At 44.6% G+C, this 15,741-nt stretch overlaps 3 protein-coding genes and 1 pseudogene across 3 annotated transcripts; all 4 read left to right on the top strand.

Moving 5' to 3' along the window:
• The first annotated feature begins 19 nt into the window (after positions 1–19).
• On the top strand, positions 20–4,092 carry LOC143522352 (zona pellucida sperm-binding protein 1-like). The gene is made up of 7 exons (XM_077016086.1): positions 20–171; positions 243–400; positions 481–673; positions 742–889; positions 967–1,042; positions 3,721–3,905; positions 3,991–4,092. The coding sequence occupies exons 1-7, from the start codon at positions 20–22 to the stop codon at positions 4,090–4,092; spliced, it is 1,014 nt and encodes a 337-aa protein (XP_076872201.1).
• Positions 4,093–4,134: 42 nt separating this feature from the next.
• LOC143522353 (zona pellucida sperm-binding protein 4-like) lies at positions 4,135–5,521 on the top strand. The gene is made up of 5 exons (XM_077016087.1): positions 4,135–4,317; positions 4,398–4,590; positions 4,659–4,806; positions 4,884–4,963; positions 5,404–5,521. Exons 1-5 carry the CDS (start codon positions 4,188–4,190, stop codon positions 5,519–5,521), a joined length of 669 nt encoding a protein of 222 aa, XP_076872202.1. The 5' UTR covers positions 4,135–4,187.
• A 2,540-nt stretch (positions 5,522–8,061) lies between these two features.
• Positions 8,062–9,448, top strand: LOC143522354 (zona pellucida sperm-binding protein 4-like). Its single transcript, XM_077016088.1, has 5 exons — positions 8,062–8,244; positions 8,325–8,517; positions 8,586–8,733; positions 8,811–8,890; positions 9,331–9,448. Exons 1-5 carry the CDS (start codon positions 8,115–8,117, stop codon positions 9,446–9,448), a joined length of 669 nt encoding a protein of 222 aa, XP_076872203.1. The 5' UTR covers positions 8,062–8,114.
• A 2,101-nt stretch (positions 9,449–11,549) lies between these two features.
• On the top strand, positions 11,550–13,375 carry LOC143522355 (zona pellucida sperm-binding protein 4-like; annotated as a pseudogene).
• Positions 13,376–15,741: the final 2,366 nt, after the last annotated feature.

Below are 15,741 nucleotides of genomic sequence, written 5' to 3' on the forward strand. Positions count from 1 at the left end.
GGCTTCTACATTGGGTTAGATGTGGGCTGTGTTGGAATGTAATTGTACTACCTTGCGACCTCCTTCATTCCAGGAGCTGGGTGACTACTTGGTGTATGAGAACAAGATGACCTCTTCCTATGAAGTTGGATTCGGTCCCCTTGGAGCAATCACAAGAGACAGCTACTATGAGTGAGTTGACCATGATTGCATGGCACAGTTTCATGCAGGGTTTGTGCTCACTTTTGTATTCCTTGTGCAAGACTTTACTTCCAGTGTAGGTATTACGGTATGAGCGTTGCAACACTGCCTATTCAGCACTATGCCAACGAGCCCCCTCTACCTGTAGTTGCTCCTGGACCCCTCAGGGTAGAGCTAAGAATAGCTAATGGTCAGTGCACCACAAAGGGGTGTGTGGAAGGTGAGTATCGTCATTCTGGATGCTAGTATGAGCTTTGTTTATGAAGGGCTTCGAAAACCACTTTGCCTGTCTGCTGACAGCACGGGCAGCCTACACCTCCTACTACACGGATGCTGATTACCCTGTGACCAAGGTGCTGAGAGAGCCGGTCTATGTGGAAGTGCGTATCCTGGACAGGTCTGACCCCAATATTGTCCTGACCCTGGGACGCTGCTGGGCAACCTCTTCCCCTAACCCCTTCAGCCTTCCCGAGTGGGACCTTCTAGTGAATGGGTAGGTTGTAGAATTGCTTCCCACTAGTGTTCCAGTGCAGGCTGGTGTTGACCTGGTGTATTCCAAAGGTGCCCCTACAAGGATGACCGCTACCTGACTCAGTTGGTTCCAGTTGAGGGGTCGTCTGCAGTTCCGTTCCCTACCCATTACAAGCGCTTTGTCCTCAAGATGTTCACCTTTGTGGATCAAACCTCCATGGCTCCCTTGCACAACCAGGTAATGGCTTTAACCTTGTCCCAGCCATTTGTACAATGCCATGTCCGGCCCTTGCTTAGTTGTAACGTTGTTCCCAGGTCTATATCCACTGCAGTACAGCCGTGTGTCATCCAAGTGCAACAGACAGCTGTGAACCAAGCTGTGGCAGAGAAAGTGGGTAGAGTCCTCAGTGCAGGTCCCTTGTTTCCCATGTTGCTTATATGGTCTGAACCTTCTCCTTTGCTGCTCACCAGGGAGACATGCGCCAGAAGAATGGGAGGCTCCTCCTGAATCTGCTGTGGTGTCCAGTGGAAGAGTTGTCTTTACAGAAATGGCCTGAAGCTCACCACCTGAGATCAAACCCTAATGCAATAAAGGCTGTGTTCTCAAATGCTTGTTTGGGGGTGGTTATTGCTCTTGCATGTTCTACCTTAGATACTGGAGTGGGCATTCTTCCATACATTATTTAATAACTACATTGCTGGATTATCTAGCAAACAATGACACTTTGCAGGAGCTATGCAGTTGTGATGTGTATAAGGCACATGGATGTCATTAAAGAAATTGGGGAGGGCACTTTACTGGTAGTGTGTGGCACCATCCACTAGGTGTCACAGCCAAGCCAATGGCTCTCTGAAGTGGCAGGGGAGGTGTAAGTTCTCGCTACCTTGGATCCGTAAATGGGAGGAAGAAGGGTCAGAGGGTGTGGCTGATGGGAGCATATAGCCTTTTGACCTTGTGGTTGTGGTGTCCTTCAGGTCATACTCTTGCACTGTCTGTTTTTTAGAATGTCCTTTTTGCTTTATACTTTGCATCCTATATGATGGAAGCAATGTCATTCCCTAGCTCTGACATGCACTTGGAACAGCTGACGACCATAGAGGACAGGTTGATTTGAGGTACTAGAATGCAGTTCTCCATAACTGATCGATCAAAAGCCTGAACCCACTGGAGAAAGGGCAACCCAGGTTTTATGATCCATGAGAACCAGAGTTCCTTCACCATGAATTCATCTATCCAGATTTTACTGTTAAATGTTATTGCAGTCCAGAACTATACAGCTAAATATGAAGTGTACACAAGGCTATAATATTTTTGAACTGTAATATTTAGGCCATTTTTGCCAAACCAAGCACAATGTTATCAAGCAAATAAGTAATGTTATTTCCTCTTCTATCAACTATGAAAGCTGCATTCATAAATGATTAAATATTTAATTGCTATCTACATAAATCATGCTACCTTGTCATACTTCAATTATTGTACAGTAGAACCCCGGAACTCGACATTTTCGGAGTTCGAATTTTGAGAAAAGTTCGTCTCGGAGCATCGAACAAAACTTCGGAATCCGACCCGCCTCGCATAACTTTTGTAAACAACATACAGTTTGTGCTTCGGTCACATGCCGTTAGTTGGCCTTGTTGTTCAATGGGTTTTAAACCATTTTGAGGCTGTGCTCCAAGCGTTTGCTGTATTTTTGTTTTTTTGTACTGTTTTAGACAAAAACATGGGAGAAAAGCAGAAGCGGAAACGATAAGAACCAATAAAGTTGAAAAATGCCTTCGTGTGCCGGACTTAGCATTGGAATTCAACTTGATGGTTGAGAACAGATTAATCCGTTTTCAGTTATTTCTTATGGGGAAAATTCATTCGGAAGTCGACTGCATCGCTTCTCGACGCTCCTTCCACAACGAATTAGCGTCGAGTTCTGGGGTTCTACTGTACTTGGATCCATTGTACCTAATGCTAATGTCTCAAAACGGCAGATATAGGCCGAAGCCATTCACAGGCAACAGTCATGACACTGACTGTGTAAAGGACATTACAGACGAGACTAACTGTGTAAAGGACATTAAATTAAGTTGCCGTAATGGAAATTAAAGATATTTAATCTAAATGAAAGTGCTTTTACCTTGATGTGTGAACACATAACATTACTACAACAGCCTACTTTCATCAACGCAGGTTGGCTAAGCTAAGGCCTGGCCAATACTATACACAATGTGAGAGATTATATACATGTAACATATACATGTTTTGTCCTCTGTGGTCTGTCAGTCAAACTCTCCACCCTACATTTTCTTAAAATGAAAAACCACACACTCTTTGAAACTCTTTGAGTCGCTGCTTAGCAAAAGTCCAAACCAATGAGAACCTTTCAGAATTTTATGAATAACATGATCAAAACAAAAACGGTAGGTGTCAGTGAGCCAATGTGCCAGCACTGTGAGTGTCCAAATGATTAAAATGTCACATGCATATCACACAACAGTCCTAAACATGTGTCCTAAACATGAGTGTTTAGTAGTCAGCACAGAGTTCATGATTGCACTCGGCTGGCAAATAATTAATAGCTAACAAAATAGGGGGAGGGCTTGGTAACAATTTTTAGCATAGGCAAAATAAAAAGATCACAGAGTGGGATAACAGTTACTTGCAGATCTCTGCAGTTCAGAGGCTATGGCAGGAGAGTTGGTCACTGTTGTGCTTGTGGGTCTTTGTGTCGCCTTGACTTGTTGCACTAGTGAAGCTGCATCTCAATGGAGTTTCCAAGATAATAAACAATTGGCCAGAAACTCTCAGCTCCTGCAGCACCATGTTCCTGAGGTACATGACCAACAGCAACAGATGACCAAAACTGTAGTTTCTGAGAAATGTAATGTAGATGGGTCTGTCAAGATTGCCTGTGGTGAGTCTGGCTTAAATGCTACCCACTGTGAAGCTATAAACTGCTGTTTTGATGGACAACGCTGCTACTATGGAAGAACAGGTAAGGGTTTGAATGTGTTTAGCCTTGCTACTTTTGAAACTGGGAGTTGAACCTGGCCTGCTTTTCTCCCTGATGTTGTCAGTGACTGTCCAGTGCACAAGAGATGGCCAGTTCATATTGGTGGTGGCCAAGGATACAACCCTGCCTAGGCTGAGCCTGGATTCAGTCAGCCTATTGGGAGAAAATGGACCCTGTGGGCCAATTGACTCCAATGCAGCTTTTGCTATCTACCAGTTTCCCGTTGCTGCCTGTGGTACCCGTGTGATGGTTAGTGCTTGGGGCTTCTACATTGGGTTAGATGTGGGCTGTGTTGGAATGTAATTGTACTACCTTGCGACCTCCTTCATTCCAGGAGCTGGGTGACTACTTGGTGTATGAGAACAAGATGACCTCTTCCTATGAAGTTGGATTCGGTCCCCTTGGAGCAATCACAAGAGACAGCTACTATGAGTGAGTTGACCATGATTGCATGGCACAGTTTCATGCAGGGTTTGTGCTCACTTTTGTATTCCTTGTGCAAGACTTTACTTCCAGTGTAGGTATTACGGTATGAGCGTTGCAACACTGCCTATTCAGCACTATGCCAACGAGCCCCCTCTACCTGTAGTTGCTCCTGGACCCCTCAGGGTAGAGCTAAGAATAGCTAATGGTCAGTGCACCACAAAGGGGTGTGTGGAAGGTGAGTATCGTCATTCTGGATGCTAGTATGAGCTTTGTTTATGAAGGGCTTCGAAAACCACTTTGCCTGTCTGCTGACAGCACGGGCAGCCTACACCTCCTACTACACGGATGCTGATTACCCTGTGACCAAGGTGCTGAGAGAGCCGGTCTATGTGGAAGTGCGTATCCTGGACAGGTCTGACCCCAATATTGTCCTGACCCTGGGACGCTGCTGGGCAACCTCTTCCCCTAACCCCTTCAGCCTTCCCGAGTGGGACCTTCTAGTGAATGGGTAGGTTGTAGAATTGCTTCCCACTAGTGTTCCAGTGCAGGCTGGTGTTGACCTGGTGTATTCCAAAGGTGCCCCTACAAGGATGACCGCTACCTGACTCAGTTGGTTCCAGTTGAGGGGTCGTCTGCAGTTCCGTTCCCTACCCATTACAAGCGCTTTGTCCTCAAGATGTTCACCTTTGTGGATCAAACCTCCATGGCTCCCTTGCACAACCAGGTAATGGCTTTAACCTTGTCCCAGCCATTTGTACAATGCCATGTCCGGCCCTTGCTTAGTTGTAACGTTGTTCCCAGGTCTATATCCACTGCAGTACAGCCGTGTGTCATCCAAGTGCAACAGACAGCTGTGAACCAAGCTGTGGCAGAGAAAGTGGGTAGAGTCCTCAGTGCAGGTCCCTTGTTTCCCATGTTGCTTATATGGTCTGAACCTTCTCCTTTGCTGCTCACCAGGGAGACATGCGCCAGAAGAATGGGAGGCTCCTCCTGAATCTGCTGTGGTGTCCAGTGGAAGAGTTGTCTTTACAGAAATGGCCTGAAGCTCACCACCTGAGATCAAACCCTAATGCAATAAAGGCTGTGTTCTCAAATGCTTGTTTGGGGGTGGTTATTGCTCTTGCATGTTCTACCTTAGATACTGGAGTGGGCATTCTTCCATACATTATTTAATAACTACATTGCTGGATTATCTAGCAAACAATGACACTTTGCAGGAGCTATGCAGTTGTGATGTGTATAAGGCACATGGATGTCATTAAAGAAATTGGGGAGGGCACTTTGCCGGGAATGTGTGGCACCATCCACTATGTGTACCTAGGTGTCACAGCCAAGCCAATGGCTCTCTGAAGTGGCAGGGGAGGTGTAAGTTCTCGCTACCTTGGATCCGTAAATGGGAGGAAGAATGGTCAGAGGGTGTGGCTGATGGGAGCATATAGCCTTTTGACCTTGTGGTTGTGGTGTCCTTCAGGTCATACTCTTGCACTGTCTGTTTTTTAGAATGTCCTTTTTGCTTTATACTTTGCATCCTATATGATGGAAGCAATGTCATTCCCTAGCTCTGACATGCACTTGGAACAGCTGACGACCATAGAGGACAGGTTGATTTGAGGTACTAGAATGCAGTTCTCCATAACTGATCGATCAAAAGCCTGAACCCACTGGAGAAAGGGCAACCCAGGTTTTATGATCCATGAGAACCAGAGTTCCTTCACCATGAATTCATCTATCCAGATTTTACTGTTAAATGTTATCGCAGTCCAGAACTATACAGCTAAATATGAAGTGTACACAAGGCTATAATATTTTTGAACTGTAATATTTAGGCCATTTTTGCCAAACCAAGCACAATGTTATCAAGCAAATAAGTAATGTTATTTCCTCTTCTATCAACTATGAAAGCTGCATTCATAAATGATTAAATATTTAATTGCTATCTACATAAATCATGCTACCTTGTCATACTTCCATTACTGTACAGTAGAACCCCGGAACTCGACATTTTCGGAGTTCGAATTTTGAGAAAAGTTCGTCTCGGAGCATCGAACAAAACTTCGGAATCCGACCCGCCTCGCATAACTTTTGTAAACAACATACAGTTTGTGCTTCGGTCACATGCCGTTAGTTGGCCTTGTTGTTCAATGGGTTTTAAACCATTTTGAGGCTGTGCTCCAAGCGTTTGCTGTATTTTTGTTTTTTTGTACTGTTTTAGACAAAAACATGGGAGAAAAGCAGAAGCGGAAACGATAAGAACCAATAAAGTTGAAAAATGCCTTCGTGTGCCGGACTTAGCATTGGAATTCAACTTGATGGTTGAGAACAGATTAATCCGTTTTCAGTTATTTCTTATGGGGAAAATTCATTCGGAACTCGACTGCATCGCTTCTCGACGCTCCTTCCACAACGAATTAGCGTCGAGTTCTGGGGTTCTACTGTACTTGGATCCATTGTACCTAATGCTAATGTCTCAAAACGGCAGATATAGGCCGAAGCCATTCACAGGCAACAGTCATGACACTGACTGTGTAAAGGACATTACAGACGAGACTAACTGTGTAAAGGACATTAAATTAAGTTGCCGTATTGGAAATGAAAGATATTTAATCTAAATGAAAGTGCTTTTACCTTGATGTGTGAACACATAACATTACTACAACAGCCTACTTTCATCAACGCAGGTTGGCTAAGCTAAGGCCTGGCCAATACTATACACAATGTGAGAGATTATATACATGTAACATATACATGTTTTGTCCTCTGTGGTCTGTCAGTCAAACTCTCCACCCTACATTTTCTTAAAATGAAAAACCACACACTCTTTGAAACTCTTTGAGTCGCTGCTTAGCAAAAGTCCAAACCAATGAGAACCTTTCAGAATTTTATGAATAACATGATCAAAACAAAAACGGTAGGTGTCAGTGAGCCAATGTGCCAGCACTGTGAGTGTCCAAATGATTAAAATGTCACATGCATATCACACAACAGTCCTAAACATGTGTCCTAAACATGAGTGTTTAGTAGTCAGCACAGAGTTCATGATTGCACTCGGCTGGCAAATAATTAATAGCTAACAAAATAGGGGGAGGGCTTAGTAACAATTTTTAGCATAGGCAAAATAAAAAGATCACAGAGTGGGATAACAGTTACTTGCAGATCTCTGCAGTTCAGAGGCTATGGCAGGAGAGTTGGTCACTGTTGTGCTTGTGGGTCTTTGTGTCTCCTTGACTTGTTGCACTAGTGAAGCTGCATCTCAATGGAGTTTCCAAGATAATAAACAATTGGCCAGAAACTCTCAGCTCCTGCAGCACCATGTTCCTGAGGTACATGACCAACAGCAACAGATGACCAAAACTGTAGTTTCTGAGAAATGTAATGTAGATGGGTCTGTCAAGATTGCCTGTGGTGAGTCTGGCTTAAATGCTACCCACTGTGAAGCTATAAACTGCTGTTTTGATGGACAACGCTGCTACTATGGAAGAACAGGTAAGGGTTTGAATGTGTTTAGCCTTGCTACTTTTGAAACTGGGAGTTGAACCTGGCCTGCTTTTCTCCCTGATGTTGTCAGTGACTGTCCAGTGCACAAGAGATGGCCAGTTCATATTGGTGGTGGCCAAGGATACAACCCTGCCTAGGCTGAGCCTGGATTCAGTCAGCCTATTGGGAGAAAATGGACCCTGTGGGCCAATTGACTCCAATGCAGCTTTTGCTATCTACCAGTTTCCCGTTGCTGCCTGTGGTACCCGTGTGATGGTTAGTGCTTGGGGCTTCTACATTGGGTTAGATGTGGGCTGTGTTGGAATGTAATTGTACTACCTTGCGACCTCCTTCATTCCAGGAGCTGGGTGACTACTTGGTGTATGAGAACAAGATGACCTCTTCCTATGAAGTTGGATTCGGTCCCCTTGGAGCAATCACAAGAGACAGCTACTATGAGTGAGTTGACCATGATTGCATGGCACAGTTTCATGCAGGGTTTGTGCTCACTTTTGTATTCCTTGTGCAAGACTTTACTTCCAGTGTAGGTATTACGGTATGAGCGTTGCAACACTGCCTATTCAGCACTATGCCAACGAGCCCCCTCTACCTGTAGTTGCTCCTGGACCCCTCAGGGTAGAGCTAAGAATAGCTAATGGTCAGTGCACCACAAAGGGGTGTGTGGAAGGTGAGTATCGTCATTCTGGATGCTAGTATGAGCTTTGTTTATGAAGGGCTTCGAAAACCACTTTGCCTGTCTGCTGACAGCACGGGCAGCCTACACCTCCTACTACACGGATGCTGATTACCCTGTGACCAAGGTGCTGAGAGAGCCGGTCTATGTGGAAGTGCGTATCCTGGACAGGTCTGACCCCAATATTGTCCTGACCCTGGGACGCTGCTGGGCAACCTCTTCCCCTAACCCCTTCAGCCTTCCCGAGTGGGACCTTCTAGTGAATGGGTAGGTTGTAGAATTGCTTCCCACTAGTGTTCCAGTGCAGGCTGGTGTTGACCTGGTGTATTCCAAAGGTGCCCCTACAAGGATGACCGCTACCTGACTCAGTTGGTTCCAGTTGAGGGGTCGTCTGCAGTTCCGTTCCCTACCCATTACAAGCGCTTTGTCCTCAAGATGTTCACCTTTGTGGATCAAACCTCCATGGCTCCCTTGCACAACCAGGTAATGGCTTTAACCTTGTCCCAGCCATTTGTACAATGCCATGTCCGGCCCTTGCTTAGTTGTAACGTTGTTCCCAGGTCTATATCCACTGCAGTACAGCCGTGTGTCATCCAAGTGCAACAGACAGCTGTGAACCAAGCTGTGGCAGAGAAAGTGGGTAGAGTCCTCAGTGCAGGTCCCTTGTTTCCCATGTTGCTTATATGGTCTGAACCTTCTCCTTTGCTGCTCACCAGGGAGACATGCGCCAGAAGAATGGGAGGCTCCTCCTGAATCTGCTGTGGTGTCCAGTGGAAGAGTTGTCTTTACAGAAATGGCCTGAAGCTCACCACCTGAGATCAAACCCTAATGCAATAAAGGCTGTGTTCTCAAATGCTTGTTTGGGGGTGGTTATTGCTCTTGCATGTTCTACCTTAGATACTGGAGTGGGCATTCTTCCATACATTATTTAATAACTACATTGCTGGATTATCTAGCAAACAATGACACTTTGCAGGAGCTATGCAGTTGTGATGTGTATAAGGCACATGGATGTCATTAAAGAAATTGGGGAGGGCACTTTACTGGTAGTGTGTGGCACCATCCACTATGTGTACCTAGGTGTCACAGCCAAGCCAATGGCTCTCTGAAGTGGCAGGGGAGGTGTAAGTTCTCGCTACCTTGGATCCGTAAATGGGAGGAAGAAGGGTCAGAGGGTGTGGCTGATGGGAGCATATAGCCTTTTGACCTTGTGGTTGTGGTGTCCTTCAGGTCATACTCTTGCACTGTCTGTTTTTTAGAATGTCCTTTTTGCTTTATACTTTGCATCCTATATGATGGAAGCAATGTCATTCCCTAGCTCTGACATGCACTTGGAACAGCTGACGACCATAGAGGACAGGTTGATTTGAGGTACTAGAATGCAGTTCTCCATAACTGATCGATCAAAAGCCTGAACCCACTGGAGAAAGGGCAACCCAGGTTTTATGATCCATGAGAACCAGAGTTCCTTCACCATGAATTCATCTATCCAGATTTTACTGTTAAATGTTATCGCAGTCCAGAACTATACAGCTAAATATGAAGTGTACACAAGGCTATAATATTTTTGAACTGTAATATTTAGGCCATTTTTGCCAAACCAAGCACAATGTTATCAAGCAAATAAGTAATGTTATTTCCTCTTCTATCAACTATGAAAGCTGCATTCATAAATGATTAAATATTTAATTGCTATCTACATAAATCATGCTACCTTGTCATACTTCAATTATTGTACAGTAGAACCCCGGAACTCGACATTTTCGGAGTTCGAATTTTGAGAAAAGTTCGTCTCGGAGCATCGAACAAAACTTCGGAATCCGACCCGCCTCGCATAACTTTTGTAAACAACATACAGTTTGTGCTTCGGTCACATGCCGTTAGTTGGCCTTGTTGTTCAATGGGTTTTAAACCATTTTGAGGCTGTGCTCCAAGTGTTTGCTGTATTTTTGTTTTTTTGTACTGTTTTAGACAAAAACATGGGAGAAAAGCAGAAGCGGAAACGATAAGAACCAATAAAGTTGAAAAATGCCTTCGTGTGCCGGACTTAGCATTGGAATTCAACTTGATGGTTGAGAACAGATTAATCCGTTTTCAGTTATTTCTTATGGGGAAAATTCATTCGGAACTCGACTGCATCGCTTCTTGACGCTCCTTCCACAACGAATTAGCGTCGAGTTCTGGGGTTCTACTGTACTTGGATCCATTGTACCTAATGCTAATGTCTCAAAACGGCAGATATAGGCCGAAGCCATTCACAGGCAACAGTCATGACACTGACTGTGTAAAGGACATTACAGACGAGACTAACTGTGTAAAGGACATTAAATTAAGTTGCCGTAATGGAAATTAAAGATATTTAATCTAAATGAAAGTGCTTTTACCTTGATGTGTGAACACATAACATTACTACAACAGCCTACTTTCATCAACGCAGGTTGGCTAAGCTAAGGCCTGGCCAATACTATACACAATGTGAGAGATTATATACATGTAACATATACACGTTTTGTCCTCTGTGGTCTGTCAGTCAAACTCTCCACCCTACATTTTCTTAAAATGAAAAACCACACACTCTTTGAAACTCTTTGAGTCGCTGCTTAGCAAAAGTCCAAACCAATGAGAACCTTTCAGAATTTTATGAATAACATGATCAAAACAAAAACGGTAGGTGTCAGTGAGCCAATGTGCCAGCACTGTGAGTGTCCAAATGATTAAAATGTCACATGCATATCACACAACAGTCCTAAACATGTGTCCTAAACATGAGTGTTTAGTAGTCAGCACAGAGTTCATGATTGCACTCGGCTGGCAAATAATTAATAGCTAACAAAATAGGGGGAGGGCTTGGTAACAAGTTTTAGCATAGGCAAAATAAAAAGATCACAGAGTGGGATAACAGTTACTTGCAGATCTCTGCAGTTCAGAGGCTATGGCAGGAGAGTTGGTCACTGTTGTGCTTGTGGGTCTTTGTGTCTCCTTGACTTGTTGCACTAGTGAAGCTGCATCTCAATGGAGTTTCCAAGATAATAAACAATTGGCCAGAAACTCTCAGCTCCTGCAGCACCATGTTCCTGAGGTACATGACCAACAGCAACAGATGACCAAAACTGTAGTTTCTGAGAAATGTAATGTAGATGGGTCTGTCAAGATTGCCTGTGGTGAGTCTGGCTTAAATGCTACCCACTGTGAAGCTATAAACTGCTGTTTTGATGGACAACGCTGCTACTATGGAAGAACAGGTAAGGGTTTGAATGTGTTTAGCCTTGCTACTTTTGAAACTGGGAGTTGAACCTGGCCTGCTTTTCTCCCTGATGTTGTCAGTGACTGTCCAGTGCACAAGAGATGGCCAGTTCATATTGGTGGTGGCCAAGGATACAACCCTGCCTAGGCTGAGCCTGGATTCAGTCAGCCTATTGGGAGAAAATGGACCCTGTGGGCCAATTGACTCCAATGCAGCTTTTGCTATCTACCAGTTTCCCGTTGCTGCCTGTGGTACCCGTGTGATGGTTAGTGCTTGGGGCTTCTACATTGGGTTAGATGTGGGCTGTGTTGGAATGTAATTGTACTACCTTGCGACCGCCTTCATTCCAGGAGCTGGGTGACTACTTGGTGTATGAGAACAAGATGACCTCTTCCTATGAAGTTGGATTCGGTCCCCTTGGAGCAATCACAAGAGACAGCTACTATGAGTGAGTTGACCATGATTGCATGGCACAGTTTCATGCAGGGTTTGTGCTCACTTTTGTATTCCTTGTGCAAGACTTTACTTCCAGTGTAGGTATTACGGTATGAGCGTTGCAACACTGCCTATTCAGCACTATGCCAACGAGCCCCCTCTACCTGTAGTTGCTCCTGGACCCCTCAGGGTAGAGCTAAGAATAGCTAATGGTCAGTGCACCACAAAGGGGTGTGTGGAAGGTGAGTATCGTCATTCTGGATGCTAGTATGAGCTTTGTTTATGAAGGGCTTCGAAAACCACTTTGCCTGTCTGCTGACAGCACGGGCAGCCTACACCTCCTACTACACGGATGCTGATTACCCTGTGACCAAGGTGCTGAGAGAGCCGGTCTATGTGGAAGTGCGTATCCTGGACAGGTCTGACCCCAATATTGTCCTGACCCTGGGACGCTGCTGGGCAACCTCTTCCCCTAACCCCTTCAGCCTTCCCGAGTAGGACCTTCTAGTGAATGGGTAGGTTGTAGAATTGCTTCCCACTAGTGTTCCAGTGCAGGCTGGTGTTGACCTGGTGTATTCCAAAGGTGCCCCTACAAGGATGACCGCTACCTGACTCAGTTGGTTCCAGTTGAGGGGTCGTCTGCAGTTCCGTTCCCTACCCATTACAAGCGCTTTGTCCTCAAGATGTTCACCTTTGTGGATCAAACCTCCATGGCTCCCTTGCACAACCAGGTAATGGCTTTAACCTTGTCCCAGCCATTTGTACAATGCCATGTCCGGCCCTTGCTTAGTTGTAACGTTGTTCCCAGGTCTATATCCACTGCAGTACAGCCGTGTGTCATCCAAGTGCAACAGACAGCTGTGAACCAAGCTGTGGCAGAGAAAGTGGGTAGAGTCCTCAGTGCAGGTCCCTTGTTTCCCATGTTGCTTATATGGTCTGAACCTTCTCCTTTGCTGCTCACCAGGGAGACATGCGCCAGAAGAATGGGAGGCTCCTCCTGAATCTGCTGTGGTGTCCAGTGGAAGAGTTGTCTTTACAGAAATGGCCTGAAGCTCACCACCTGAGATCAAACCCTAATGCAATAAAGGCTGTGTTCTCAAATGCTTGTTTGGGGGTGGTTATTGCTCTTGCATGTTCTACCTTAGATACTGGAGTGGGCATTCTTCCATACATTATTTAATAACTACATTGCTGGATTATCTAGCAAACAATGACACTTTGCAGGAGCTATGCAGTTGTGATGTGTATAAGGCACATGGATGTCATTAAAGAAATTGGGGAGGGCACTTTACTGGTAGTGTGTGGCACCATCCACTATGTGTACCTAGGTGTCACAGCCAAGCCAATGGCTCTCTGAAGTGGCAGGGGAGGTGTAAGTTCTCGCTACCTTGGATCCGTAAATGGGAGGAAGAAGGGTCAGAGGGTGTGGCTGATGGGAGCATATAGCCTTTTGACCTTGTGGTTGTGGTGTCCTTCAGGTCATACTCTTGCACTGTCTGTTTTTTAGAATGTCCTTTTTGCTTTATACTTTGCATCCTATATGATGGAAGCAATGTCATTCCCTAGCTCTGACATGCACTTGGAACAGCTGACGACCATAGAGGACAGGTTGATTTGAGGTACTAGAATGCAGTTCTCCATAACTGATCGATCAAAAGCCTGAACCCACTGGAGAAAGGGCAACCCAGGTTTTATGATCCATGAGAACCAGAGTTCCTTCACCATGAATTCATCTATCCAGATTTTACTGTTAAATGTTATCGCAGTCCAGAACTATACAGCTAAATATGAAGTGTACACAAGGCTATAATATTTTTGAACTGTAATATTTAGGCCATTTTTGCCAAACCAAGCACAATGTTATCAAGCAAATAAGTAATGTTATTTCCTCTTCTATCAACTATGAAAGCTGCATTCATAAATGATTAAATATTTAATTGCTATCTACATAAATCATGCTACCTTGTCATACTTCAATTATTGTACAGTAGAACCCCGGAACTCGACATTTTCGGAGTTCGAATTTTGAGAAAAGTTCGTCTCGGAGCATCGAACAAAACTTCGGAATCCGACCCGCCTCGCATAACTTTTGTAAACAACATACAGTTTGTGCTTCGGTCACATGCCGTTAGTTGGCCTTGTTGTTCAATGGGTTTTAAACCATTTTGAGGCTGTGCTCCAAGTGTTTGCTGTATTTTTGTTTTTTTGTACTGTTTTAAACAAAAACATGGGAGAAAAGCAGAAGCGGAAACGATAAGAACCAATAAAGTTGAAAAATGCCTTCGTGTGCCGGACTTAGCATTGGAATTCAACTTGATGGTTGAGAACAGATTAATCCGTTTTCAGTTATTTCTTATGGGGAAAATTCATTCGGAACTCGACTGCATCGCTTCTTGACGCTCCTTCCACAACGAATTAGCGTCGAGTTCTGGGGTTCTACTGTACTTGGATCCATTGTACCTAATGCTAATGTCTCAAAACGGCAGATATAGGCCGAAGCCATTCACAGGCAACAGTCATGACACTGACTGTGTAAAGGACATTACAGACGAGACTAACTGTGTAAAGGACATTAAATTAAGTTGCCGTAATGGAAATTAAAGATATTTAATCTAAATGAAAGTGCTTTTACCTTGATGTGTGAACACATAACATTACTACAACAGCCTACTTTCATCAACGCAGGTTGGCTAAGCTAAGGCCTGGCCAATACTATACACAATGTGAGAGATTATATACATGTAACATATACACGTTTTGTCCTCTGTGGTCTGTCAGTCAAACTCTCCACCCTACATTTTCTTAAAATGAAAAACCACACACTCTTTGAAACTCTTTGAGTCGCTGCTTAGCAAAAGTCCAAACCAATGAGAACCTTTCAGAATTTTATGAATAACATGATCAAAACAAAAACGGTAGGTGTCAGTGAGCCAATGTGCCAGCACTGTGAGTGTCCAAATGATTAAAATGTCACATGCATATCACACAACAGTCCTAAACATGTGTCCTAAACATGAGTGTTTAGTAGTCAGCACAGAGTTCATGATTGCACTCGGCTGGCAAATAATTAATAGCTAACAAAATAGGGGGAGGGCTTGGTAACAAGTTTTAGCATAGGCAAAATAAAAAGATCACAGAGTGGGATAACAGTTACTTGCAGATCTCTGCAGTTCAGAGGCTATGGCAGGAGAGTTGGTCACTGTTGTGCTTGTGGGTCTTTGTGTCTCCTTGACTTGTTGCACTAGTGAAGCTGCATCTCAATGGAGTTTCCAAGATAATAAACAATTGGCCAGAAACTCTCAGCTCCTGCAGCACCATGTTCCTGAGGTACATGACCAACAGCAACAGATGACCAAAACTGTAGTTTCTGAGAAATGTAATGTAGATGGGTCTGTCAAGATTGCCTGTGGTGAGTCTGGCTTAAATGCTACCCACTGTGAAGCTATAAACTGCTGTTTTGATGGACAACGCTGCTACTATGGAAGAACAGGTAAGGGTTTGAATGTGTTTAGCCTTGCTACTTTTGAAACTGGGAGTTGAACCTGGCCTGCTTTTCTCCCTGATGTTGTCAGTGACTGTCCAGTGCACAAGAGATGGCCAGTTCATATTGGTGGTGGCCAAGGATACAACCCTGCCTAGGCTGAGCCTGGATTCAGTCAGCCTATTGGGAGAAAATGGACCCTGTGGGCCAATTGACTCCAATGCAGCTTTTGCTATCTACCAGTTTCCCGTTGCTGCCTGTGGTACCCGTGTGATGGTTAGTGCTTGGGGCTTCTACATTGGGTTAGATGTGGGCTGTGTTGGAATGTAAT

This window comes from Brachyhypopomus gauderio, chromosome 9 (genome assembly GCF_052324685.1).
Source record: "Brachyhypopomus gauderio isolate BG-103 chromosome 9, BGAUD_0.2, whole genome shotgun sequence".
Lineage (NCBI taxonomy): Eukaryota > Metazoa > Chordata > Actinopteri > Gymnotiformes > Hypopomidae > Brachyhypopomus > Brachyhypopomus gauderio.

Bases quoted from the DNA above. Each gene is read 5' to 3' on its own strand.
- LOC143522352 (XM_077016086.1), top strand. From the start codon at position 20: ATGTGGGCTGTGTTGGAATGTAATTGTACTACCTTGCGACCTCCTTCA. The intron at 1,043-3,720 runs GTGGGTAGAGTC...TGATGTTGTCAG, and splicing joins ACCAAGCTGTGGCAGAGAAA to TGACTGTCCAGTGCACAAGA. The intron at 3,906-3,990 runs GTTAGTGCTTGG...CCTTCATTCCAG, and splicing joins CCTGTGGTACCCGTGTGATG to GAGCTGGGTGACTACTTGGT.
- LOC143522354 (XM_077016088.1), top strand. From the start codon at position 8,115: ATGAGCGTTGCAACACTGCCTATTCAGCACTATGCCAACGAGCCCCCT. The intron at 8,245-8,324 runs GTGAGTATCGTC...GTCTGCTGACAG, and splicing joins CACAAAGGGGTGTGTGGAAG to CACGGGCAGCCTACACCTCC. The intron at 8,891-9,330 runs GTAGAGTCCTCA...ATGTGTACCTAG, and splicing joins AGCTGTGGCAGAGAAAGTGG to GTGTCACAGCCAAGCCAATG.
- LOC143522353 (XM_077016087.1), top strand. From the start codon at position 4,188: ATGAGCGTTGCAACACTGCCTATTCAGCACTATGCCAACGAGCCCCCT. The intron at 4,318-4,397 runs GTGAGTATCGTC...GTCTGCTGACAG, and splicing joins CACAAAGGGGTGTGTGGAAG to CACGGGCAGCCTACACCTCC. The intron at 4,591-4,658 runs GTAGGTTGTAGA...TGTATTCCAAAG, and splicing joins TGGGACCTTCTAGTGAATGG to GTGCCCCTACAAGGATGACC.